The 27994-nt window shown below is 38.6% G+C and overlaps 2 protein-coding genes across 9 annotated transcripts; one reads left to right on the forward strand and one right to left on the reverse strand.

Annotated features, from left to right (window-relative positions):
* Window positions 1-1107: 1107 nt before the first annotated feature.
* Window positions 1108-10171, reverse strand: LOC147338138 (zinc finger protein ubi-d4-like). Of its 5 annotated transcripts, none has more exons than XM_086258385.1 (11): window positions 10053-10171; window positions 8319-8479; window positions 7901-8008; window positions 7559-7752; window positions 7356-7448; window positions 6456-6540; window positions 5829-5963; window positions 5056-5187; window positions 4715-4827; window positions 2855-2936; window positions 1108-2681 (listed from the first exon to the last, which is right to left on the reverse strand). In XM_086258385.1, exons 1-11 carry the CDS (start codon window positions 10082-10084, stop codon window positions 2596-2598), a joined length of 1221 nt encoding a protein of 406 aa, XP_086114511.1. In that variant the 5' UTR covers window positions 10085-10171; the 3' UTR covers window positions 1108-2595. The 5 variants fall into 5 exon arrangements, with proteins under 5 accessions (XP_086114511.1, XP_086114518.1, XP_086114502.1 ...); XM_086258392.1 differs by having other exon boundaries at window positions 7559-7749; window positions 10053-10156; XM_086258376.1 differs by lacking the exon at window positions 10053-10171 and adding an exon at window positions 9574-10030 and having other exon boundaries at window positions 7559-7749.
* On the forward strand, window positions 10136-27435 carry LOC147338139 (high-affinity choline transporter 1-like). 4 transcript variants are annotated; one of them, XM_086258331.1, is made up of 11 exons: window positions 10142-10231; window positions 14392-14534; window positions 15248-15278; window positions 17580-17800; window positions 18470-18583; window positions 19186-19341; window positions 19621-19769; window positions 20850-20993; window positions 21953-22106; window positions 22188-22405; window positions 22498-27435. In XM_086258331.1, exons 4-11 carry the CDS (start codon window positions 17617-17619, stop codon window positions 23053-23055), a joined length of 1677 nt encoding a protein of 558 aa, XP_086114457.1. In that variant the 5' UTR covers window positions 10142-10231; window positions 14392-14534; window positions 15248-15278; window positions 17580-17616; the 3' UTR covers window positions 23056-27435. The 4 variants fall into 4 exon arrangements, with proteins under 4 accessions (XP_086114475.1, XP_086114483.1, XP_086114466.1 ...); XM_086258357.1 differs by lacking the exon at window positions 19186-19341 and having other exon boundaries at window positions 10139-10231; XM_086258340.1 differs by lacking the exon at window positions 15248-15278 and having other exon boundaries at window positions 10141-10231.
* Window positions 27436-27994: the final 559 nt, after the last annotated feature.

Raw genomic sequence — 27994 nt, forward strand, 5'->3', positions numbered from 1 at the left:
CTGTGACATTTGTTGCGAAAAAGATTAAAACATCTCAGAAGAGTTAAACCAAAGAGGACTAAATTTAAACTTGTTTTGAATGGACCCGAAGAAGCGGGAAAACCTACAGTAGTTCTCAGACATTTTCTGGCATTTCTCCACACCTTAATTTTTACAAATCATTCATTTCTATTAATTTACCCAGCTCTTGATCGGTGCAACATCATCAGCAAACTTTGGTTGTTTATTTTTCCTAATACTTTTATTCACCAAGATGGCAAACAGGCCAGATGGGCCACAGCCATGGTCAAAGGTGGAGGCTGAAATTGGTTTTTGGGACATGGAAACTAATTTAACTTTGTCCTGTCAGCAGTTTACCTGCTAAAGCAGATGACAGAAGTGATGTATGTAAACGCTGTTGCTACTTTAACAAAGTGGCGCTCTCATTTTAGAATGGATACCGAAGCTAGGTTAAAAACAGTCAGGGGTGTTTACCTGCTGCAGTTCAGCACCATGGACAGTTCCACAACCGTCGGCTAATTTTAATGATAGGGAAAATGCTAATTATATGCAATATGATTTCAATAAAGAAAAAGGTAAAGAAGCAGTGTTATGGAGGTTTGTGACAGCATGCATAAGCTCAAATGCACTGAACAGGCAAACATCCAGTCTGACTTTGCTACTTCAGATTTGTCACCTGCAAATCCATGATGTTATTCTCCCGTTTGATAACATCTAAAAGGTGCTCTACTGGATTGCGATTGTAATGAGTGGTTGAGTTATTGCTGGCTTCCTATCACATTGAAGCAGTCTCCTCTGACCTCAGACATCAACAAGGCATTTTCTCCAGAGAATATGCTCAGCCTGGTCTTTTTGCAGTGCTTTTTAAGATTATTCTTTGGAAACCCAAGAGATGGTTGTGTGGGAAAATCCCAGTACATTTGGTGCCACATTCACAATCACTGGAATTGTCTTTTCCAAGTGGCACTGACCTGTCTAAATTCAGTGAGTTGCTGCCATTTGGTTAAGTAAGCAGATCATTTTGTTAACAAGCAGTTGAATAGTCGTCCATAATCATAATTAAGGAAGGAATAATTCAGGAAAAGACAAAAATGAAATAACAATGAACACATTATTAAAGGTGATATTTTTCATTCAGGCTAAATTGGCTTCAATACCAAAGAAATGTAAAAATAAAAATAGTACAACAAAGTACATCATTATACAAATACTCATAATGGAGGTTTGACATATCAGAATAATCAAATAAATCCAAACATGTCACAGTCATAAAAAAAATAGAAAAAGGCAAATACAGTACAGAGAATGCATTAGGAGCTAGATATTGAAGTGTTTGCTATGCTGTAGAGTTTACAAAATTCTACTAGAAAACTCCCAATACCAATGGAATATCAGATAATACAAAATGAAAAAATAAAATAAAATACAAACAATACAATGTCAACAACAACAAAAAAAATAAAGAGTGTGACATGAGAGTGTGTGTGCGTTCATACGGGTGCAATTTGCATGCAAATCTGCCTCAGTGTGACAAATGATGAAAGCAGCTACAGTTTGTGAATGAGTGTGTGCCACTGAATCAACAGAAATGGAGTGTGAAAGGATGATGTCACTGCTAGATGAAGTTTACAAAGCAAGCAAAATAACAGCTGTGAGAACAGGATGCTACTTTATCCTAATTAGTTTCATGTTTCTGACGTCCCGGCAAAATCAGGTTTTCTGTCTGATGGAGAAAGATGAAAAAAAAGGGGAAAAAGGGCTTTTGTTTGATGAGCTCAGCCTACAGCATATGGTCTTTATGTAGTGTTTGGTTGAAGTAATGGAGTGGAGGTGAAAGGTAGCAAATACAAAAACTTTTGTGCAGACTCAAATGAGCGAGTGATGAGCTGCTGTCGTGTGATGGCGGACCTTGGCACTGACCGGGTCCCTCTCTGGAAACTTCCTCAAAGGATAAATACTCCGATGGATCAGACAAAAGCACACATGCCACTACAAAAGCCAACTAGTAACCAGAACAATAACAATAATGATAATAATAACAATAAGAAGAAGAAGAACAAGAAGAATACTCAACCGTTTACTGTATGTTGTGACATTTTCCTTTTGCTCCTTTCGGGGAATAAAAACAGATCATTCAGCAGAAGAAGAACTGTGGTGGGTCGACACTGCACACTGTGTCTTTGAGTGTGAGGGGTGCAGGTTGTTAGCTGTGGTGCTAATCCGTTTTCTCCTAGGAGCTCCCATGGAGACAGCAGCTACTATGGTTACTGTATGCGCTGTGTCTCTGGTATCTGGTGTGTAACAGTCCAGGAGAAAGTGTGTGTCCATGCTGTTTGACGGCAGCCCTCGGGGACTCTGCAGGCAGGTTGGTAGTGACGGTTTGATCCCCGTGGTTGCTGATCTGAGGTCTGTTTTGGCTCTGTTCCCCCCTCCCCCTTTGGCCGCTGAAGATATGAAAGACTTCTAAAGCTGATCTGCAATCCGGCTCAGCTACATCAGGACCGAGCCTCGAGCTCCGGACTGAGAGGAGGTCTGACGTTTCAATTCGGGGTGGGATCCTGGTGCCTGAAGGGGGTGGAGTCCACCACTGTGTTGTCACTCAGGGGCGGAGCTCTGGTTTTGCTGGTATATGGAGGCTTTGTCCTTCAGCAGAGCCAGGCACAGGTGGCAGCTCCAGCTCCCTGGAAAACAGAAGCAAAGTGAGACAAGGCTCGAAGTGATGGAATCTCGGAGTAACTTGGCAGATACCAGAAGGCCACTAGCTGTTGTATTAGTCACATTTTTACAGCTCTCTCAGTTGTATCTAACAACTTCCTCTGAGTTTGCTACCCTCTGCTGTAAAGTGTCTGCTTACCCTCTGGTGGTTCAGTCATGGGTGGAGTTAGACAGTACATGTGGTAGCCTCGATCACAGTCATCACAGAACAGCAGCTGGTCCTACAAATACACAAAATTTCAATTTACTGATGAAATGCTCACCGCTCACGCTTTTCACTCCCCTAACCCTCGGCATTTAATAATTAGTTATTATTATTCATCTCTGGCTCTTCCACCGTGTGTCTTTTATCCCATGTTCCTCCCCTCACACCCAAATAGGCGATGGCTGCCCCTTCTGAGCCTGGTTCCGCAGGAGATTTCTTTCTATTAAAAGGAAGTTTCTCCTACCTACTATCACCAAAGTGCTTGCTCATAGGGGGCTGTCTGATTGTTGGGGTATTTCCTATAGTACTGATGGTCTTTACCTTACATTGTAAGGAAGAGACACTGTATGAAAACTGAATTGAAGTAAGGAGGAGCAAAAGGACAGTTACTCTCAGAAACAGTCTCAATTTCTGTTTGTCAAAATAAGCTAAAAATTAATTAATTAATTAATTAATTAATTAATTAACAGACTTAAAAAATACTGGTGACCACCAGTGCTACCACTCAGAGGGTTAGGGTACCCCTTCCTAGTAGATAAACCTATGGTATCAATTTTAAAATCCTGCATTACATTGTTCTTGCTTTCACATTAACAAGATTTTCAGGAAACTTGACCTCACCAGGATTTCAACTGATCCGAGATTTTTAATAGCCAGCCCTAAGGTATCAGTTCGAAGCTCGTACATCACCTTGTTGAGTTATCGCATTCACAAGAAGAATATCCGATATCATTTTTATATGATTTTCTCTTTAATTGAACTATGAAATTCCCCACTCATAGGACTAATAAAGGTATCTTATCTTATCCAATTTTTTAAAATCTGATATCCAAAGATACTGTTTATTTGGCCCAGTATGTTATGCTGGTGTCAAGACAGCAGTTCATCAATAAAGAAAATAAAGTTAATCACACCTACATGAGCCACTATAACAACTAATATGCCTTTGTTGTCCCTCTCAAACTCATTAAACACACTAAAAACAGAGTCGGGGGGGACTGCAAGTCAACAAGCTGAAACTGAGAAGTGATGTTGCACTGTGTCTGTCCCACAGCTGTGACGCACAGAGTGGATGTTTGCTCATTAAAACAAAACGATTTTTAAAAATAGAAAGTTTAAGTCAAATAATATACCTTTACAATTTTCTACCATATTCTTAGTAAATCTTGCAGTGCATAGTAAATAAATATCTTTTTACAATTCTGGTAAAAGCAGCCAAAAAGGCAGTCAAGAGATGCTGGCTCCTTCCCGTGCCTCCCACTATATCAGAGTAGAAAGACATTGTGAATGAGATTTATGTAATGGAAGCTATTATGTTTTCAATAAGTCTTAAAAAAAAAAAAAAAAAAAAAAGAGCATTTTTGTCAAATTATGGAGCAAGTGGGTCAGTTTTATTAAGCCTCTGCACCCAGACTTTGTTGAAATTTCTCCTGTTTAGAAACTTAGAGTGCCTGTGAGTGCCTTATCCCCCTTTAAACCCTGTGACGGATGTTTTTCCTTTGCTCCCCACTTGTTCTTTGTTCTCAAAACGTAAAAAGATAAAAGTGGTTTATATTTGGACATCCTGTTATTGACACACTATGTTGTACTCCACTTCTTGAAAATAAAGAATTTCAAAAAAAATAGTCTTATGTGGATATGGTCAAAAAGAGAAGAAAGGGGTCACAGGCAGTTTTTTTAAACTTGTAACCACTACAGATTAAGGTTTTGGGGAACATTAAAAAAATAAAAAAATAAAAATAAATAAATAAAATAAAATAAATAAAATAAAAAATTTTTTTTTAAAAAGCTCACATCATTCTCGGAGGTGCCACAAACATTGCAGCATTTGCACTCGATGCACTGCCAGCGATAGGTCTTCACCGCAGCCATCATCACTGGTGTGAACTGCAGGCACGTTGGGTGGCCTACGCAAAGGAGACAAAAAACCCCAAAAACACACACACAAAACAGGTGAACAACAATGAAAACTGTGAGGAAGTAGTGTGGAAAGACCTGCAGGCATCATGATACAGAACATTTTAAGGTTTAAATGGTTGTCTCAAGAAAGACCAATTACACCAAACAGCAGATAAATATCTGCTTTTAACTATATGTGTGATAACCAAGCCTAAAGGGACACAATGCGTTCATACCTGAGCGACCGCAGTCTGAACAGGATACCAACTCTTCTGATTGGCCGGTCTTCTGGTTTAGGGTGGAATCTCCCAGACAGAAGTCACAGTAATCGTTGGGCAGTGCCAGCCCATTGGGACCCTTCTTAGTAGCTGTGCAGGAAATAAGTGAAGAAACTATAAGAATCTGAACGTATGAAGGAAAGAGAACACTGCGCTCTTCTCCCAGGTAAGCAGATCAGCATATATAGCTTAAAAATGAAAGTTCCACATTTTCCAAGTACAAACCTGTTTGTAGCAGGCCTTCCAAAAATAACATTCATAATGATGATGCATTGAATTATGATTGAAACTTAAGTATGAGTGACAACTCACAAAACGCACTTCTTTTTATGTATATGATAACACGATTTCGTGTGCACAAAGGAATTTTTTTTTTTTTTTTTTAAAAGCAAGACCATGGATATGTTTGGGGGTTTAAAAACAGCAGACAAAGGAAAAAATAAATATGGATGATATGCTTTAAAAAAAAAAAAAAAAAAAAAAAGGGGGGGGGGGGGGGGGGAGCCAAAAGTCCCAACTGTGCAAGCATGTTTCAATCAGGAATGCCTCCAAATTTGGGATCTGAAATAATGAAAATCAAAAAATGAAAAGAGCAAGAAAAATTAAAAAAAAAAAGAATGAGAGAGAGACTTCCCTTGAACAAACACACACATGCTACACAGCATGCAACCAAACCTCCCTCCCCTCTTTCTCTCCATCTCTCTCTCTCTCAGCACTAGAGAGTGACTCACTCTTCTGCTCCTCAGGCTGGCGAGGAGTGGGTGGTGCCTCGATCTCCTCGCGGTCCTCGCCCTCCTCCTCTGCCAGGTGAGAGTGTGTATAGTGGTAGCTCAGGCCAGGACGGTTCTTGTAGCGCTTCCCACAAACTGACACACACACACACGTTCATACAAAAGTGTTATAGTTGTGGCAGCGAATTTTAACTACCGTCCAAAAAGGCCCAAGTTGGAAACAAGGTGGGCGTGCACCTTTCACCACCTCAAAACCAAGTAAAAGAAAAAACATTAAAAAAAACTAACTTCATTTCATATGATTAATTGTTGACGGACACGCTAGTAGCAGACTCATACAGCGAAGGAGAGCATTTGCACAGTGAGCTGGGGCCAACAGGAAGTTACAGAGCACACGAAGCAGCATCTCAGGGATAAGAGAGAGAAAAGAAAAAAAAGACAACGCATCCAGGCGAGCAACTTTTTCAACTTCTGCGTCGTCAAACTTTAGTTCCAGGTGGGATCTTTCAGATGACTCCATGCATGGCACAAGGCTCATCTTTGTCTTTTAAGAGGGGAAAAGCAAAAGCCTCTCTTGCTGACATGCATGGCGCACACAAACACGTTACACAGAAAGCTAATACTCACTGTCGCAGGCGTAAGGTTTATCCCTTTCCTCCAGCGCTGCAGCTGCGGCCTCCGTTTTCTTCTTGCCATTCTTGTCACTGCGGCCCTGAACAACAAATTGCACAGTTGAGACCAACAAACAGACCAACTTAAACAACACAACTTACTTTGCATACATCACCTTTAACGGTTTTGAAAAACAATGAGAAGTAAGTGCATTTCTGACAATTGGTACAGATCAAAATGTTTTGGGAAATGAAAATGAATTGAACATTTTGTGAAATTGGTTCACTGGAGAAATCAAAATTACAAAAATAAACTCTGACACAGGAGAACCAGCTGAACAAGAAAAGCCCCTTTCAGATAAATATGCCTTTCGATAAGAGTGTCAGCTTCATGTATCAAAAGCACAATGGCCAACCGTATCTGTGTCTGAATGACAGAACAGTGTCAGTCAATCAGACTAAAGAAGCCAGTGATGTTTCATATTGTATCTCTGAAGAGATCAAACAATATCCATGGAAAAGAAGTGCGTTTAAGAAAAACGTTAGATTGAGAACTATAAGCATTGCAACTTAAGTAGTAACTGTAAGCACTGTTGTTGTAAGTTGTTTTAATTCAGTTATCTATCAACTATCACTGTTTTAATTATGTAAGACAAATGATGAGCTGATTAATCAAATTAACTGTATTATTAAAAATGACAACATTGAAAACACATTACGCTGACTGCAAATAAGACAAAGGATGACTTGAATTATCAGCAGCTCATCTGGTCACGTTTTTCTTTTTGTTATTGTAAAGATTTCTTTATTTCCTGTCAGAAAGATGTAACATCAAATGTCGGCCAAGTTAATATTTTAAACATATCAGTTTAGACTCACAGTTGGCAATCCATCAGTGAAGAAGCAGAACACTAACCTTGGACTTGCTCTTCCCTCGCCTCTTGGGGGTCTCATCCTCAAAGTCTTCGTCATCCAGATCATCCAGGTAGTCATCATGGTCCAGCACTCTCTACCATAAAAATAACAGTCTAATTGCTTCTGCTTGTTAAAAAAAAAAAAAAAATCATTTGTGCCATTTTTGACAAAAAGCATCAGCATCGAGTCAGCTTTGGGTCTGACCTTACGGATGCGCCCAGAGGATGTGGTGGTCGTTGATGTCACAGGAGGCTCCACGGTAGCCGGATCATCCTCAGGGCCTCGAACATCTGCCACACCGCTCCTCCTGTCAAGGGGCTCTCCTTTCAGCAGGGCCTCCAAACTGCTGCCATCCACTGCTCCCACGGCATCGCGCTTCAGACCCAGCTCCAAGTCTGCTACACAAACAAAGCAGAACAAAAATGCATACAACCACTACAAGTGTAACAGATAAACCAGTGTATAGAAGAAAGAAAAAAAAAAGAAAATAATTAAACTTATGGAATGTTTATTTAAATGGAAAAGTTGTTTCATCAGAGGTGGTACCTGGTTTGATTGGGGGAAAGGCCAGACGGGGATCCTCAGGGGGATGAGAACGCCGTTTCTTTCTCCAGCGACGGGCTGGGTAGGTGTAGAGCTGCCCTGGAGCTACGCCTGATGTGACAGAGAAACACCAAAAGCTGAAGTATATTTTAGTGAGATGACATGCTACACCCTGTATATCAGTTACAGAGATCATCTAAGGAGCTTGGAAAGAAAAGTGACTGGACTTCATCAACCTCTAATCCAAGAAGCTTCTTCAGTTCTTTGGTTCTTCAGAAGCTTCTCGGATAAGAGGTGAAATGTCTTCAAGAAACGTAAGGTCGTCCAGTCGCTTTGCTTTCCAAGCTCCTTGGATTACTATGACCTAGATGACTGAGAACCTACAAATACTTAAAGAAATCATCCAACACTACTTCGATACCTGCACTTCGGTGTCTCTTCTCCATCCAGATGTAACAGTTTGACTGGGCTACACCAGTCTGAGAGTCCAGGAAAGGCATAAGGATGCTGCGCTCGGCACACAGACGAGCATTATAATTATGACACTGCTCCATGGCATCTCTGTAATACTGCTCTCCAAGCCTGAAAAGTGGAAGTTGGACACTAACAGGTCAAATAACACAAATCAGAACAGACTATTAATAATCAACACTGAAGAGATAAGTAAAAATGTATCAGCAGCACCAGCAGTCCTTAAAATGTCTATGTTTAACTGTCTCATTACATTTGTTGTCACAAATGCTTTCGTGGTTTCCCTCCTTGGCTTGCTTTAGCTCAGATATCCCTGCACAGTCAATGGGTGTATCTCTAGCTAAAACTATCCAGAGCTCAGAGCCAGGCACAAGCTAGCAGCCTCAGTATGAGCAAAAGATCAATGCAGTTATGTGAAAAATTATGCAAGCAAGTGAAAAAGATATAAGAGTTATCTGGTTACGTTATTAACATACTGCAAACAACACACAGCAGAGCATTTTATTTTCAGTAATTTAAGTGAGAGAAAATCCTCTAATTAACTTCAACCTGGGGGACATTTTCAAGTTTAATCATCTCTTTATTATGAAAATAATTTGCATTGAAAAAAAGGTTCAGTTTGATTAATATATCCTGAGTTCTTAGAAAAAAAAGGAAATGGTATTGGCAGGTCGCAGTTAAGGGAAAAATCAGCCAAGAAAATTGCAATCAGTGCTTCTCTAGTACTAAACCTTTTTTTCAGCTGCTATTTTTGTTATTTATCTGCCAAGCAAATTTTAGCTGGGTTTAACAGCATGACTATGCTCTGTAAAGAGTCGAGATAAAGTGAATTAAGACACATAAAAGCTTATTTTCACTTTAAAACAGTCTTTTTTGAATGACATGCAGCTGATACATGACTGTGCTATCACACAAACCGGCCTTGCTTGAGCTGCACAACAAAGGAGCTGTGAAATTACTGCAAACAGCACTACCGAACAACCTACTGCGACTTTGCTCGCATATTTCACCACAAACGTCTCTTCTACTGCTTTGCAATTACATCCCAATTTAACTATTTTAACAGTAGTCAATGTCGATGTATCTAAAATGAATAATTAAGGGTTACTGCTCTCCTCATAAATCCACTATTAATTATGTTGAATCACAACAGTAAAACGATGATATTCTCTGTCTGGGGTCAATGTATTTAATTATTTACTTACGGGCGACACCAAACCAAGCCTAGTTTCATTTGAGCACTCAGCATTATCAGTAACGGTGGAGGGTGTCAGAACAAAAGGTTGATTGTTAGCGACTCTCGTCACAACAAAGCGCCCGCCAACCTGACAGGTTAAAGGAAAATTAACCCTCTTTCATCTGCGTGCGACTGGCTACAAACAGTTTAAAGCTTTTACACGTAAAACCACTTTAAGTACAATTAAGACTTGCTGAATTAGGCTTAAACTGAGGCTGAAATGCAGCTCCATAGCAGGGTTGATTCCCTTATGTTTCCCCAAAGCTAACAAGCTAACAGTAGCACGGAGGATAACGTTATCCTCTTGGGACAATTATCGTATTCAATACTGAAGATGCAATGTGCAATTTTTCTGCGCCCTGCCTTTGAAACGATGAATAATTAACTAAAAAAGCGCCTCTGTGCGGCTGCTAGTTTAACTCTCACAATAAATAAAGGTAAACTTACACTTTAACAACACTGTCGACGGCCGCCGCCATATTTGCTTATTGCGGTTGTGTGATGTGCCACTGCGCCTGCGCACAGATTCTGGAAACCGTTATTGCCTCCACCTGGTGAAAAACACGAAATGCGCATTTTACAACAAACTTCTCCGCACTTCGGTTCCGCTACACAACCATATTCGGGTAAGAGGAGTCATTTGTACTTAAGGTGACTTATAGACGAAAGAATATGAAACATGAGCAAAAATCTGATGCATAAAATACTAATAAGTTTAGAAAATGTGCCATGTGTTGAAATTGTGTGTCTCTCGACGTTTGTTTGGTTTGGGGGGGGTTTGGTTTTAGTTTTGTTTTTTTGTTTTTTTACTACAACCAAAGTTCAAATTTGTCAACAGAACAAGCATTTATATTTACTGTGAGACAGGGTTGTCTACATCATTTATTTTCAAAAGCTTCTATGCCAAAGGGCAAGCCAACATTACAATTCTCAAAATAACTCTTGCATCATAAAATCACACAGCAAAAACTGGAGTGTTAAAATTTCAGGGTTAAAGATGTTAGAGTTGATTTCCACTCTCAAAGTGTCATTTTAACACATTCTGATTCAAATAGTGTTCAGTGTTGGAGTTATTAAACAGTGTTATTCAAGTCCAAGCAAATGAACTCTGAAGAGAGTTATTTAACTTGGTAGGCCCCTGGGCTTCTGCCCAGGTAAACCCGTGGATCAATTAATAGTTTGCTCTGCCGGGCCGATTTTCCATGTGCTTCTGCTGGTTACACCGTGGTGGATGCCTGCCGTGCTGCTTGGAGTATTTTACACAAACGGTAAGTTATTCAAACTTATATAAAATTCACGGTATTCTATCGGCGCAGTGAGGTTTTCTTGATGTTTCTTGGTGTTCGGTTGCTGAAAACGAGCTTTAATAGAGGAGGAGATGTGTCGAAAATTCTATTTAGTAGTGATGGCCAAATGAAGCTTGTATTGAAAAACGGTTCATTACTCGAAGCTTTTCAACACAGTCCTCTCCGGTGACATCTGGTGGTGAAAATTTTGAAGAGCAGCTTGAATCTGCAAAATAAAACGGACTGCTCAATTATCACTGCTCACTCAAGAGTGGAGTTCTCTCTGATATTGGGCCACCGTTCCGTTGCTTTGAACATGTAATTGGTTTTGTTTTCTCGATTGGGGGGCTGAAAAAAAATGTAATGCGTATTTGCGTAATACATTTTGATCAATAAACTTTCCCTATTTAAACATGCACTATGGTGTGGCCTTTCTTTGCTCATAACTCCTTGATGTTGGTAAATACAATAAGTGAGCAATATATATAATATACATATGATAATGCACAGCACATTATGGAGTATGCCCCTGCTGTGGAGTCCTGCCTCCATCTACTTGTCGTTTAATCACTGGACAGCTGGACAGGTTCATACAAAATATTAGATTAGGCCAATTGTCCTATACATATTTTTGACCTAGGGGTGGGATTGATTGTGAACTGGAAAGGGAAAATGCTTAGGAAGCTGAGTAGGGCTGCATCGTCACTGATTTGTAGAATCCTTTTGATTCGATACAGGATCCGATTCAATTTGATTGGAATCTGGAAAGTTTTGCCTCAGTCAGAAATATTACAATTCTGATCATTTAACAGTATATATCCATCATTTCGTATCTATTAAAGCTGACACATGTGAGACTTAATTAGAGATGTAAACAGAGAGTTATGAAAGCTGCAGAAGCCAGCGGGAAAAAAGAGGCAAACACAGCGCGGACCTGACGACACATCAAAATCTGACTCTGACGCGTCGGGTCCGCGCTCTGTGTTCACGTTTGTATGCAGAATCCGTAAACCTGCTCCCAGTTACTGTTTTAGCTGCATGGTGTTTGACGACATGTTGTGAGGTTTAAAACAACGGTGGGACTGAGGCAATTTTACCTCAGGATGGCCAGTCACCGCGTGCCCGTGATTCAGCAAAACTCACCGGAGGAATCCTGCCCGACAACGCCAAATTGTTGTGGAAAATTGAACAATAACCTCCAACACACCCAGCGAGCTTGATTTGAAGTGGGTTTGATAAACACATTGCAATGTGGAGAGAGCATCCCAGTGAAACACTAGGACCATCTCTGAATTGTGGCCACCGTCCTTACATCTTATATACAGAGACGCAGACAAAGAACATTCCACAAACTCACACGTTGGCCCCTCTCACGGGGGAGCTATACCTTCTCCCTCAGAGAGAATTATGACCTTGTTTTCTGCTTGGCCGTCACCTAAGGATTTACATCCCTGATACGCAGGAGTCCCACTATCTGTTTAATGTCTCCCATTACAATGGCCTCACTGTGTTAACGTTCCACATGCATGTAAACTAGTGACAGGAGTGCTCTTACTATAGTAAAGTGATATTACTATAACTAATGTGATATGATTAAATATGTGATTAATAGATGAGAAAATAAATCTGCCACCACACGGCCTAGGTGCATCTGGTTCAGATATAGCGCTTTCTCAATGAAAGAAGCCAAGTTTTTTCAAAGGTTATTAGGTGTGCCAATGGCAGTTTAGGGTCTGACCGGTTTTATTTGGTCTGAGGTCTGTTTACACCCTGAGTAAGGCTCAAGTTGTCTTCCTGAAAGCGCTGTAACTGAGTTCAAGGATGCAATTCCACGGTTATCTCCTTCGATGTCATGTGCCAGCACAATGCAGAGCACTGTTTACGAACCTGGATACAGTGGCTCCCCTGAAAAAAGCCTGAAATCTTTGCTTGACTCCCTGGTATAACTGTGCCTGGCAAACCTGCGCCTTAAAGCAGATAAAACGTAAGCTTGAGAGGAAATGGCATCTCATTAAGTTAGAGCTTCATTTAGCCTGGAAAAAGAGTTTGCTGCCCTTGCAAAAAGTCCTGGTTGAAGAAAACAAGAACAACCCCAGGTTTCTTTTCAGTACTTTATCCAGGCTGACAAAGAGTCAGAGCTCTGTTGAGCCAAAAATTAATTAAACGTTAGCTTGCTCAGTGCAATGTTCAATACTGTTGATCACAACATTTTATAACAGATTATAGCATGCTGTAAGAATAGTAAAATAATAAATGTACTGTGCTGCAGTGGGTTGAATCATATTTATCTATTAGACTCTAATTTGTTCATGTAAATGGAGAGCGGAATCTTGGAGTCATTTTTTTGACCAGGGTATCTCCTTTATTTTGTATAATTTAAAAAATGTGTTTAATTATTTCTAAAATTAGAAACATCCTGTCTCAAAACTAGTTAATGAATTTATTACTTCTAGGCTGGACTACTGTAATTCATTAGTATGTGAAATTAAAATATTTTATCACAGTAATGCTGACTTAAAAAAAAAAATAGTGACGGTTTATTTCAGCATGTTGGCATCACAAGTGAATAATCTGATAACAAAAATATCATCACAGCCAAATCAACATACCCAGTGTACTTTACCACTCAGGCTTTGAGCCATCAGGCAAGTTTTTATGTTGAACCCTGCCCAATAAATGCCCCTGACATAGACTTAACTCCAACTCTGACCCTCAAACTGGCTTTTGAAAGAGTATAAAATATTAGGGTCAGCTAAAAAGTTGTAAGTTTGGAAGATTTATTGTACATCATGGGTCTAAATAAATTCTGACACCAAATATGCTGACAAGAGAACTTTTTGTTTATGTGTATTTTATCTTTAGTTTATAGTGCCAGTTGACGTCAGTCACACATGTAGCCTAGACAAGCAGTTCGTGAAAAAGCGGGAACAAGGTCATAACTGTTCTTATTTCAAAACAATATTTTTACATATTTATAATATTTATACATAAACATTAAGTGAATAGGGAGTCTGTAATCTGTAGATATAACAAGGGTTACCGTGTCCACAAACGGGTTATCATAGATACAGTATGTAAAGTAATCATATTTATACTCTTATTAAATAGACTTCTTCACTGATGAATTAAAAATTCTGAGCGAATTACATGATTTTGAAATCATGTGACATTCTGAAGAATGAGTGCTGCTCTTTTATGTTTTTTGCTAAAGCACAGGATTTTGATTGCACTGTAACAATGTCTATATTTTAGATTGCATCGCAACTTTTGCAGAAGTCAAGACTCTAAATACTCCTTCAGCCACAAATCCATTAGCTAAAAGTTGAAATTCAGTAAAACCTTTATCTGTCTCATTTATTAAATCTAATTATTTCCTCTATTCCTAAACAGGCACTTTTTTCTGCCTGGAAATGATCGTAAATTGCTGGTTCCTTTGAGGTCTGTGAGGAATGAGAAAACCTGTCCAGCCGTAGATTTTTTTTGTGTCTTATCTACAATAGGCTCAGCCCCCGTGCCACAAGAAGGCTTAGACTGGTTATGAGACAAACAGAAAACAAAACAGTCAGGCAGAGACGATAGGAACGCAGTCCTGGAAAGGATTCAGAAAGGTACCAGAATACCCACACTGCCACCAGCTAAGCAGGTAATTAGTGTTTGACTTTGATTTTCATTGCTTAAACCTATCACAGTTAGCAAAAGCTTCTGTCTATATTTGCTGCAGCTGTTGACTGTAAATCAACTAAGCTGGTCTGATAAAGCAAGCGTGTGTTTTAGTTTGGCACTTACTGGTGACTAAGATTTAAAACAAAGTAAAAGTGTAAAAGTTTACAAATAATTGTCACTGTATCACTTTTTAATCTACACAGAAAGGTCACTCAGATCAGGTTTTACTGCTGCATTATCACATCTATATTATGCCAAAATGCCTTTATATGGATTTTATAAAATTATTTTTAATAGCTTTCATGACAGTTTGTAACAAGTTTTTGTAACAAGGTGAAGGTAATGCTTTACATGTTTACTGTTCCCAGTGCTTTTCCTTGAACGCAATGTTGGAGAATAATTAGATATATCCTTATGAAATAACTACTTCCCACCTAACCAGTACTCTAGATCAGTTAGGTGTTTTTCAGTTGCCAAGGCTTTTTGTAAATTATGCGGTGTTCACTCTGTTTTCTTTTTTTGTTGCCTCTATGATGGTGTGATAAAGAGAGGGAAATCAAACAGGCAGACTTTACACTGTTAAAACTTCCTCTGAAATAAAACAAGATTTTAGAGCTGTGAACTTTGTTCAAAGATGTACCTCTTAATGACTCCTTTTATTAATAAATGCAAATTGTGTTATTTTTGTTCTAGCTGTTACTGTGAGCAGGCTCTAATGTGATAGGTGAGTGAATCTTTTAAGGTTAACAGAGTTGAAAGAAAAAATGCACCCAAATTGCTACAGGCAGGCTATGGCTAATGTGTCAAAGTGTCTAACATGTAGCAACAACCGTCAAAATCATTTTTAGCTGGGAGCTCCTCCTATCAGTAAGGTCTAGCAGCAGAGCCAAGCCAGTGGATATTTCTCCGGAGCTTTCTAGAACGTATAGAAAAATCCTCACATAGGAAACCGGTTTCCTATCCTCACATAGGAAACTCTCAGTAAGAGAGCTAAGGGCTGTAAGGTGGCCTTGACATGCAACAGTGTTTGTGGTGGTTGTGTGAGTTTGACTGTGGGAGTATGTTGTGTGGGTAAGCTGCAAACAAATTTCCCTTTTTTTGGGATTGATAAAGTTGGACTGAATCTGAATAATAAACTATGTGACACCGTTTTCAAGTTCACAAGACAAATAATTAGAAGATGTGAACAGTTCTATTGGGTCTGTGTTTCCACAAGCCCCGCTAATTCTAGAGACTTATTCATCATGAAGAAAACAAGACAGTCGATCAATCGATTATTTGCGCAAGGGAGGCCTCGTGTGTGTCCACCATGGAAATGACCCCGATGACGGCCTCCTCTCGCTGCCTTTTATTGAGAGACAGTTCACACAAAACACATCACAGCAAAGCAACGCCCACATGGTGTGTGTGTGTGTGTGTGTGTGTGTGTGTGTGTGTGTGTGTGTGTGTGTGTGTGAGAGTGAGTGAGAGAATGAGGAAACAAAAAGTCGGTTATGTGGGACTTGCTTGAATAAATTGCTCTACTTGATGCACTTTGTTATTCCTCTGTCTACTCAGATTGATAACTAATAGACAATTGCATTTGGCAATTACTCCACAATGCCAAGAAAGAGCCCATTTTAAAAAACAGAAAAAACAGGAGCTACACCAGGATGCTACGGCTAGCTGTCCTCTGTCGTGAATCATCTAACATTAAGGAGAATGAGGGAGATGTTTTATCACTTATTAAAAAGTCATATAGGTTCCCAGAGCAATATGACCAGCTTGGGCTTGCCAGCAAGTCCATACAAGTCTTGTATGAATCTAGGCGTTACCTTACTACTAAGAAATGGTATTCACAGTGTCTGATAAAGGAAGCTCTGTCACTGTGTGTTATAGATACAGTGTGTGTGTGTGTGAGAGAGAGATATACCTCCTGCTGACCAAAGGGTCATAAAAGCAGGAGCAACATCACAAGAAGCAGATCTTCCAGATAGGATGTATCTGCAATAAAACATTACAGCCCCCCCACCCACAACCTCGAGAATCTGGGGGGGGAAGGACAGTGGAATTCCTTTCATCAGAGTTGGCAAGCATAAAATGACATGAATGATTTAACAATTCACTCTAACAAGTTCTGATGAAGGTTTTCTTTTACCTGCCATAAACTGTCACCTAAATAGCACTCCAAAATCACAAATAAACGAATAAATGTCCTTAACTTTCCAATCGTTTCGAGTATCAATCATTGAAAAACTAGTGAAAATATAAGAAGATTTAATGGAACCCCCTGATCTCAATCACACTCCGTCTTTAACCAAGTAGCCACAGGTTTTTGACATCCTAGTGCAAAAATAGAGATTTCTGATCTTCAGAAAGGCGCTTTAATCTTTTCTTATATGCAGACTCCTCTGTCTCTCTAACTGATCCTATTTCTTGATTTGAATTAATTCTGCTTTCTTGATGATATTTTAGGATAGAAGATGATTCTGTACTGACTGAATACATTTTTAACCGCTTTCACTAACTTAATAACTAGTAAACAGTAAAAATAAATGTAACTAACATATGGTCTAGTATTTAGAATTCTGCTACATTGGTTGTGACTGTCCTGACAGCTTATTCATCTACAGATATCAGTTTATAGGGTTGTAAGTATAATTACAGTTTCTTTTTTCCATTTCCAGCCTTGGTTTTCTGCACACAGTTTTGGAGACATGCCAATATAAAACTAAACTATAGCTGAGTAATTCAACCAAGAGGCAAAAGTCTTAAAAACAAACCTTACATTGTGAAGGAAAATTCCAACCCCAATCAAGAGCTATTCCGGGAGTTGTGAGAAACTGTCAAACATTTACTAAAATCTAATCAAACGGTAGCACCCTGCCCTTGACTGCCCCACCCGTATCACATTACAACTGATAGTTCATAGTTGGAAGCACAGTTTGTAGGAAATGTTAGGATTGAACTAAACATTTTGCATTTGAAAAACAACTTATTAGTCTTATTTGTATTATTTATTTATTTATTTATTTATTTTCATCAGTGGATCCACGTTTTGCCAGTCATCAAGGTAGCACACAATGGCTCTGAACATCCCAGGGCTGGTGGTAATGGTGGTCTTCTACCTGATGGTGCTGGGCACTGGTCTGTGGGCCTCGATGAAGTCCAAACGGGTGCAGAAAAGCAGCCAAGCAGCCCGGACAGAGGTCACTTTGCTGGGAAACAGAGGGATCAGTATGGTAGTAGGAGTCTTCACAATGACCGGTGAGAGTGCATGTTTGTAGATATTTGGCTGTTATTGTAGCCACTTTCATTGAGTGAAACTGTGTAAGAACATTGTGAAGCACAAAATGAGTATGTTGTTGCATGAGCTCATCACAGTGCAGCTTTTGTAATAGAACAAGTTAAATTCTCTTCTAACTCCACCAAAGTAAATAGTTAGTAAAGTAGCTGGTGAACAACAACCTGTCTCTCTTTAACAGGGAGTCCCCCGTTTGACATTCTTTCAACAAAAACATGTGCAGCTATTAAGATAAAGGGACTAGCCTGTTCGTATGTAAAAGACAACAAACCTTTCTTAATACGGTTATTTTAAAAAATGTGTTGTTGTGCCTAATTTATTACATATTACAGTGAAGTGGAACCATTAAGCTTAAGTCGGGTTTTTTTTTTGTTTTTGTTTTTTTTAAATTAATATTCCTTGCTTAAGTCAATTTTTTTTTTTGTGCAATTGAATTCCTACATTTTGAGTTACACTAAGACACAGTTAAAAGAGAAAACAGATGTTTTTAAAACTTCATCTCATGTGCAAAAGTGTTCACACCATCAATTAACTGCTTATCAGTAGGCAATATTAATTTAGAAGCCTCTTTACCTGAGCCTGAAGGTCACGGTGTAATTCCTCTGTGTGTGTTTGTGCTGTGCTCTCTGCAGCTACTTTTGTTGGCGGGGGCTTTATCGTTGGTCTGACAGAAGCAGTGTACACACCAACTATGGGGCTGGCCTGGGCAGTCATGCCATTAACAGCAGCCCTGTCTTTTATTGTTGGTAAGAGTTTTAATAATAACACCATTACCTGTATAATTTCTGCATTTGCACATGATTTCCCATTTTCTGACGAAAGCGGCTCATGTGTGCGTAAGGTACTACACTACAGACTTTAATCATTATGATTTCCTTGTCACATACTTGGTTACGCCTACAAATATCATATTCATCTGAACTATTAAGTAACATCTACAAAAACGACCTTTTTCAAAGCAAGGTTTTTATTTCTAGATATTACTTTTAATGTCTAAATCAGGAATGATGTGTTTTATAAGACAAAGGCGTATATCTGTGTGGAAAAATATGATTTCTATATGATTACTTTAAATGTGTTTTACATAGGAACGCCACAAATTTTCACAAACACTTTTTATGCCTCTAGAGGAAGCTGTGCAAAATCATAAGGAAAAATCTAAAAACCTACCTTTTCTAAATTAGGCTTTGAAAAATACAGGCCAAGCATGTCTTCTAAGGAAGTGGGGACACATCTGTGCAAATTAGCGTAAAATGTGATTCGCATAAGACTATGAATGAATCTTAAAGAGGAAGTCCACTGATTTTCAGTAGTGGATGTGAAGAAATGTGTTCTACCTGTCGTTAAGGTGGACTTTTCTTTGCCAAACCAATGAGAGAAAGAAAATATGTGACAATGATGGACCCATTCCAGATCAAGTATGGAAAGTCAATAAGTGGAGCTCTGTCCGTGGCTCTGTTAATTTCTGATCTAATCTGGGTGACAGGAACTCTTATCGGCTTAGGTGAGTGATACCCACATAACTTTTGTTTTCCTTCTCTAGTAATAAGACCTGCAACTGAATAATTTCCAGGATAGAGACAAGTGTTTTAAGTTTGGCTGCTATAATAGTTTTAACTGCATGCAAAACACCTATACAACAAACTGGTATGATAGTATTACTGTAAGTCATACTGACACATGCTGTTGGTGTCATCCTAAAGTGACTGAACTCATTTTCCTAAACTGAATGAAGGTAATTCTGATGCATGTGATTCTGTATCATTTACTGTTACTTTTATAGGAGCAACAATAAGCGTGGTCCTGGATTTATCCTACGCTGTTTCCATTTGGATCTCTGCTGCTGTAGCCATCATATACACATTAATGGGAGGTCTCTACTCTGTAGCCTACACAGACATAATACAGCTAACACTCATTTTCTTCAGTATGGTGAGTTCACTTGCATGGGAAACCACATCCCTCCTTAATAAAATATAGGGAAACTGTGTTTAATATAAATAAAAGAGCACAATTAATGTAAATACTTTAATAAAGCCTGTATGGATTTGAAAATACATGAAAACTTAGTTGTTGTTGTTGTTTTTATGGTTTTTTTGTTTTTTTTAATTTGATGGCACTTCACTTTAAAAAAAAAAAAAGTAATATATGCATTAATGTCTCCAAACTCATCAGATTGTGTTTATAGCAAGTTGGATGTTCCCTCTGCTCCTTGGCCATGAGAAATACAAGATCTGTGGCTTTGAAAAAAAAATATATCAAACTTTTATTTATGCACCACAGGAGAGGTTTTCTTTCTATCCCCTTAAATTATATTAAACATCAGTTTTGTCTTTGAGTTTTGATCTGTGACTGATGGTGCTCACTGGACACAGTTTTCAGACTTGAGGGCCTGAAGGTCTTTAATCGTTTGTTTTCTGGCTCCTCTAGATTCTCCAGATTGTCTGAATCTTCATGCACATTATGTACTAAAGATGATGAAACTGGCAATTATTTGAGCCGTTTCCCTAATTATACATTTCTCCCTTAACTGTAGTTGCCCTCGTCCCACCCTTTTTTTTTTTTTTTTTTAAGCGTGTTGTAGCCATTAAATTCTAAATCAGCCTATATTTTTTGAAAAACAGTAGATTTTAATCTGAGGTTGAAAGGTTAATCTTTATGATAAATGGTTCTTTACCTTCTGGAGCATGTGTGCTGTGATTATGCACCTTTTCCTCAGCAGCTTTGATTTATCCCAATGTCAAAAAATACACAGCGTTAACAATGCCCGTCTGGGCCATAAACAGTTCGCAGAAGAGACTCCTAACCACAACAGTTTCAACTTACTGCTTATAATACAGGATTGGAATGGTTTCCAATATATTGCATTGTATTTGTATTACAATTTTACAGTGTTTTTACATTTTGCATCCCAAACTTTTTGGGAACAGGGTTTTAATATAGGCAAATCTAATGTGATTGTGAACATTGTAACTTAGTCTTTATGTCATTGGATCTTCTTCTGTTCTGCAGTGGCTCTGTGTCCCCTTCACCTTAATGAACCCCCACTCTATGGACATTACTAAGACTGCTTTCAACTTTACCTACCAAGCCCCCTGGATTGGTTCTGTAGATAAAGAAAGGCTATGGAGATGGATTGATAATTTCTTATTATTGGTAAGGCCTGCATTTATTTTTATTTAGGACTGAATTTGTAAAAGCAACAAACACAGAAAAACATTAGCAGTTGCAGAGACCAAGACAGATTTCTAGCACTAGTCTCTTGATGGGTATTAAAATATCTAAATGTTTTTAAAATAAAGGTCACTAAGTACAAACAATCATCCAAAATAAACTATGTGAATGACATTAACATGCTTTGCAGCATTCTTTATTAGCACACACACGGTTGCTGTTCAATCTGCTTTAAAGTGATTATTTAAGTAATTTACAAAGTTATCAAAACTCAAACCAAGCAGTGACTCGCCTATAAATGGATCCAGGTCAGAGATGGATCAATGAGGTTCATAAACAAAATAAAGAACAGGGTCTCCCTTTAAAACCAGAAAAAACTAAGGATATCAATGTGGACCACGATATTCATCTTAGAAAACATGAGTGGAGAAATTGTGGTTAACAAGTGAACTCGATCAAGTTACATTCAACAATATTCAGTCATTCAGCATTAGGCCTTCATGGGTATGAAATTGTTTGCATGATGTAAGCCTAATGATGTAATGAGGGGGGGGGGGGGGGGGGTAAAGGACATAGTTTTCATTGAATTTAATGATTATTAATACTAAAACTATAATTAATACTAGAAATGTTCATTTACATTCAAGGGACCTCCGAACAAGCACTGAAACTCCAAATAGACATAAACAATTAGTCTGACGAGAAACAAATGAGCAAATGTTTCAACCTATAATGTGTACTCCATGTGAACATTATAAACCTAAAGCACACAAGTTAACTCAAGATGAAATAAACAGTTTGTCATTTGCTGAGTGCTAATAAAATACACATAATTAGAGATACAACTAAAGTTGAGAGATTATAAACTAAAACAACATTACCCTAATAAATGACTAACTAACAAAATGAACGGCTAACTGTCACACTGTCATTTGTTTAAGGCTTTAGGTAACCTTGGATATCAGGACTTCCACCAGAGGACTCTGTCAGCCTCCTCATCAAATACAGCCAGGATCACCTGCTTTATTGCAGCTCCACTTATTTTTGTACTTGGAATCCCATCTGTGTTGATTGGAGCAGTCGCAGCATCAACAGGTACAACAACAGAGAAATATATTTAATAAAATTGTTAAAATATATTTTCATTTATTTGTACTTTTTATGTTTTTATGCCAGATTGGAACATGACCTTATATGGCTCCCCATCCCCCTTCAAGCGAGGAGACGCTGGTCAGGTTCTGCCAATTGCTCTGCAGTACCTCACTCCAAACTACATCTCCATCATTGGTATTGGAGCTGTAGCTGCTGCTGTGATGTCCTCAACAGACTCTGCACTATTATCTGCCGCCTCCATCTTCTCATCCAACATATATAAGAGCATCCTAAGGACCACAGTAAGAGACCTGAAAGAAGAAGATTCGAGTTGTGGTTATGTCTTTTCTGGTTCAGTTTCCAGATTTTATTTTATTTTGGGGTTTTTTTGCAGGCATCAGACAGGGAGCTCCAGTGGGTGATCCGTGTCACTGTGGTCCTGGTGGGCGTGGCTGGCACATCGCTCACCTTCCTAAACAACAGCATCATGGTTTTTTGGATCCTGGGCTCAGACATAACCTACACCATCATGTTCCCTCAACTAGTCTGCGTCCTCTTTTTTAACATCTCCAATGGTTATGGCTCTATCATGGGCTTGCTAGTTGGAGTGTTGCTGAGATTGCTCAGTGGTGAACCATCCATAGGGTTACCTGTTGTCCTTCACTTCCCAGGTTGCACTCTTGAACATGGCATTTATGTCCAGCGCTCTCCGGTCAAGACTATCTGCATGTTATCCGCTATCTTTGTTACTTTGTTGTTCTCCTACCTGTCATCACTGCTCTTCAACAGAGGATTGATTTCTGAGAGGTGGGACGTATTCAAAGTGAAGGCCAACAAACGATCACAAAAATTAACATTAATGAGCAATGGCATCATCGAAACAGACAAGGAGGAGAAGCCTGATGGTCAGAGTGAAACTGAACTAATACTAACCCCCAGTCAGTTGGAGTGACAAACTAAATGATTTAGTGGGATGCAGATGTGTTTTTAGAATAGAATAGCTTTTTATTGTCACTGTTACAAGAACAATGAAAGGCAGTTTGGCATTTCTCCATGTGTGTGAAGTACACAATAGCGTAAGTATTTACACAATAACAGAAAAAATTTACATTTACGCAAGAAAGATATGTAGAAGTTATACATACACGCACATACATACATATATGCATCCGTACATACATACACACATATATTTCCACATACACGCTTACATTTATATACATACACATACATGCCATCTAACTAGTAGGTGCATTGAGAGGTGCAGTGTGATCAGTGATATTGCACATTGAGAGTGTGTGTTTGGGGGGGGTGCTGTTGGAACTATATTAGCTAAGGTTATAATAAATATAGTTTAAAGAGGTAGGGGTGTTGGTTGCATTGAAGTATAAATAGAAATACGATTTACAAATAAGGTGTAATGTCCATGAGTGTTGGCAGTGCAGTTATCCTCCAATCAGGGTCAGAAGGCTCTCGATGGTGGAGCAGTAGATGTTTACGAGCAGTCTTTGGGGTAATTGGGCCTGACGTAGTTTCCTGAGGAAGTACAGCCTTTGTTGTGCTTTCCCTACCTGGTGGGAAATGTTTGTGGACCAGGTAAGGTCGGCCGAGATGTGGACTCCGAGGAACTTAAAGCTTTATACCCTTTCTACCTCCTCCCCATCAGTGTAGAGGGTAGAGTGCTCAGATCGCTTTGTTCTTCTGAAGTCGATTACCATCTCCTTGGTCTTGGCTGTGTTTAGATGCAGGTTGTTGTCGTCACACCATTGCTTCAGATGCTGAACCTCCTCTCTGTAGGCTGAATCATCATTGTTGTCTATCAGTCCTATGACGGTGGTGTCATCAGCAAATTTTATAATGGTGTTACTGGTGTGGATTGGTGAACAGTCATGGGTGAAAAGTGAGTATAAGAGGGGACTGAGGACACACCCCTGTGGGACACCCACATTCAGAATGAGGGTGGTGGAGGTGTGCTCTCCCATTCTGACGTTCTGGGGTCTGTTGCTCAGGAAGTCCAATATCCAGCTGCACAGTGAGCTGCTGAGTCCTAAGTTGCTTAGTTTATTAACCAGTTTGTGGGGTTGAACTGTATTGAAGGCAGAGCTGAAGTTATTGTGATTTATTATCACACCTTCTGTTTTTATGCCAGATATTTTGTGAAATGATCATGTTTGCCACAGGGCCTTGGAAGAATTCATGGATTCTTCCAAAGTCATCCGTTGTTTATAATCAGTGCATGCTTTCTGCATGCAGTATATACATTTCTTAAAATTACATTGGAGTAATTTCTTTAAATACATTTTACTAGCATTTGTTTAACCGATTGTTACTAATGGTGAATGATACTAATATAGTGTTACTTCAATAAAATTCCTAAAGTTAGTGGGAGGTAATACATGAATCACATAATGAATATGAGTCCATTCATATGTATGAATCTTATGTAGCATTCATGCCACTGGACTTCATTTTGCTAGATGGAAGTATGAAATGGAAGATGGATGCTCGCAGTAAAGTGCTTCCTTACCCAACAAATTATGATTTGGGAAAACAATTAAAAATATTTTTGGACTTGCACTTGTGCTACAATCAGCTGATTTCAGTACGTGTGGAACTGAAGAGGAAGATGGGGGGCAAAAGTGTGGATATGGACATTATTTTTAATTTTTATTGCACAAAGGAGAAGAGCACAGTGGGGAAAGTGCAAACTACACTAACAGTAACTGCATTATCCTGCCAACACAACTTCGGCTCTTTGCCAGCTCCTGCTAGGACAGCATGCTAACACTAAGCTAACCAAGAACCCAGAGTGACTTAAAGCTGAGTGAATCCTGACCCCGCCCAGCAGCCAGACCCTGAACTTCAGCAGGTAACATCTGTGACGAGCAGTCAAGCTGTACCTGTTTCTACCTGTTCATGTTACTAAAGTAGAATCACTGTGGAAATTACTGTGAAGTTTCTTTGCTTTGTTTTGTTGGCTTTGTGTTCACATGTAAATGCTTTGAGAAAGATCATATGTGTGTCCTTATTAGGATTGGGATATGTGTTGGTGTGTGGGGCTGTAGTCAGTAGATTTATATTGATAAATGGTAATTATGAGACTATGCGTTCCATGTAATTTTACGGAAAAATGCTGATATAATGTAAAAAGTAACAAATTACTGTCTTCTGGGCGCAATTACTTTTAGTATCAACACCAAGAGTGGAAATACTATCAATATGCACAAACGTTTCTCATCCACTCGTCTTCCATATGGTGCTTAGTGATGATGGTGACTCTCAAAGTGGAGGCAATGAGAGTTGATAATGGAATCAGAATCGCTAAATTCTTATGAATTCTAGTCGTACTACAGGACAATTTTTCACTGTGCCAGAGTCTATGTTAAAAAGCTCAGGTACAGTATGGCCTGTAGCATTGTATGGTAGATTTTTTTTTATTTTTTTTTATTTTTTTTATTTTTATTCTTTATATGCCTTGATTTCTTTGTGCCACACTTACACATGTGACCACATGTGTCCTATTCATGACATAAAAATTCACACTAACATTTCTGCTCTTTCTTACACGTCATGAGATGTTTGAACATGCTGATATGGTAGATTATGCAAGATTTCTCTTATGCTTTTATATTATCTAATATATTATCAGAGGACCTCAACATCCTCTGGAGTGGAGGATGTTGAGGTCATTAACTCTGCAACTGAAGTGAGTTTTGTAACACAATCACACTCATTTTCAAATGTGTAAAAATTACACAATGTTAGACATTTTATAGGCAGTCACCACAAGAGATATAATTGGAAAGATACACAAATACAAGATTATAGAACTTCTAGCATTGGTATTTAATGAAAACTGTTTTCTTCTTATTTTTTTTTTTCAGTTTAGCTAGTATTTATATAGGTTCTCATTGTAAGGTAAAGATCCTACAATCACACAATTCTTATTCAAGCACTTGGCAACAGTGGGAAGGAAAAACTCCCTATTAAAAAGAGGAAGCCGCCAGCAGAACCAGGCTCAGGGAGGCAGCCTTCCACCATTGTCTCATACATGAAGCTGTATAGCCAATATTCAGAACACATGACACAAGTGTAGAAAAATGGCAAGCCTTTAATTCCTGCTCATCGAAAACTAAAAAGTAATCGCAGATCGCAAAACCAATTCAACTCCAATTGCTCCACAAAAGTTGTAATAAAACTCATCCAACAGAAGTCATGAAACAAAGACTTAAGAATAACATGTAAAAAGCAAACTAAGACGTGAAGGAATAATAAGTAGATATAGAAAGTCCACAAATGAAAAACATTGGGTTAGAGAACCCAGGACCATGAAATACCTGAAAATTCAAAGGGAAAAAAAGAACAGAACTCAGACAGGAAGCATACTTAAACCAAAAAGCAACTAAGAAAACTCTAACGTGATCATGACAGGTGAGATAAAAGACAATCTATAGGAGATTATTCCTGTGTTTAAATTTTTTTCTTTTCTTTTTTTAATGCTCTGGTATTTTGTTGTGAAGCACTTTGTGATCTTTCTCTCAAAAGTTGATATAGAAATTACATTTTCTATCAGTCTGAAAAAACTGCTATACATACACGACTAGAATCATCCGTGACGTTACATGCCAATACTGCTGGTTGTATAACATCATTGCATAATGAATAATTGGTTGACTGGCATTCAAGCACTCAGCTGATCCTGATGGTATACATTTATAAATGGTTACAATTTAAAAAATCTTTCAATTTCATGTTGCAATATGTTTGATACACGTCCTAGGTTTAAATTCGCCAGCTGGGATTTCTGTATGTTGTTTGCACGCTGTAACATCAGTAATAGCTGAATTTCTTATGTAAATGCTCATTATTTTCATATAGTTATCAAATAATATTGAATATTACTTTTAATTTGTTTGTATATATTAAGTTTAGCAGCAGTAAACGCATGCTGGTTCCGTATCAAAGTAACAAACTTTGAGACCGCACTAGTACTTGGAACTGGATGAAAGATTCCAGGTGCAAGTACAGGCTTGGTTGTTTGCGACATCACTCATGTAGTTTCGTCACTTTGAAATGAATCCTTGCCCAGTGTACAATGAAATCTTTGTTTTCCGCTCATGCACAAGCCACACCACCACCAGTGTTTTGGCCAATTTATGGCATATCCAGCATTCTTTTTGAATTTTGTATCCTCATGCCTATATTCAGTGTTGGGAAGGTTACTTTTAAAATGTATTCCATTACAGATTACATGTCCCAAAATGTATTTTGTAACATATTCCGTTACGTTACTCAATAAAAGTAACATATTCTGAATACTTTGGATTATGTAATTTATTATCATGCTTTTATACAACTACGTGAATGTACTATTGCTGTGTGATTTATTAGGCTACTATTATTGAAGGCTACTCGGCATACCAATACCAACTAGATTTTTGAATCTTAATATAAAATGAGTAACAGTAGGGTGTATATCAGGTAAGGCTGCACTTCTTTGTGTGCGTGCGTGTGTGTGTGTGTGTGTGTACTAGGCCACCTAAATATTTAACCTACAGTGATACATTGAAGCAATGTTTGTGCTGATGTTAAAGCCAAAGGAGATTTGGAGCTCTACAGTTATTAAGTCAGCAGAGTGTTGGTGACTCATCATTCAGTAACCCTGATTTATAACTTTATGTGGTCTGACACTTTGTGGCTGAGTTCATGTGGTTCCGCAACACTTTCACTTTGCAGTAATACAATCTGAAGGTCGTTGAATGCTTAGCTTTGCGAATTTTGTTTCACTCCTAACTTGTTGCAATGGCTGTATCTTCTTACAGAACCATGCTGGAATCCAGTGAGCTCTTTAGAGCTACAGATTTGTTCACAAATGTTTGTAAAGACAGACT

Source organism: Aulonocara sp. 'chitande type north' Nkhata Bay, linkage group LG2, assembly GCF_057382095.1.
Source record: "Aulonocara sp. 'chitande type north' Nkhata Bay isolate Kocher_YH1m ecotype deep benthic linkage group LG2, A_spYH_male_GT1.1, whole genome shotgun sequence".
Lineage (NCBI taxonomy): Eukaryota > Metazoa > Chordata > Actinopteri > Cichliformes > Cichlidae > Aulonocara > Aulonocara sp. 'chitande type north' Nkhata Bay.

Excerpts from the sequence above, each read along its gene's own strand:
- LOC147338138 (XM_086258369.1), bottom strand. The coding sequence starts at position 9,617 with ATGCTGAGTGCTCAAATGAAACTAGGCTTGGTTTGGTGTCGCCC. Across the intron at positions 7,753-7,900 it reads CTTTCCCCCAATCAAACCAG|CAGACTTGGAGCTGGGTCTG; the intron begins GTACCACCTCTG and ends TTGTTTGTGTAG. Across the intron at positions 5,188-5,828 it reads CCAGCCTGAGGAGCAGAAGA|CTACTAAGAAGGGTCCCAAT; the intron begins GTGAGTCACTCT and ends TTTCCTGCACAG.
- LOC147338139 (XM_086258349.1), top strand. The coding sequence starts at position 17,617 with ATGGCTCTGAACATCCCAGGGCTGGTGGTAATGGTGGTCTTCTACCTG. Across the intron at positions 17,801-18,469 it reads AGGAGTCTTCACAATGACCG|CTACTTTTGTTGGCGGGGGC; the intron begins GTGAGAGTGCAT and ends TGCTCTCTGCAG. Across the intron at positions 19,770-20,849 it reads CACTCATTTTCTTCAGTATG|TGGCTCTGTGTCCCCTTCAC; the intron begins GTGAGTTCACTT and ends TCTGTTCTGCAG.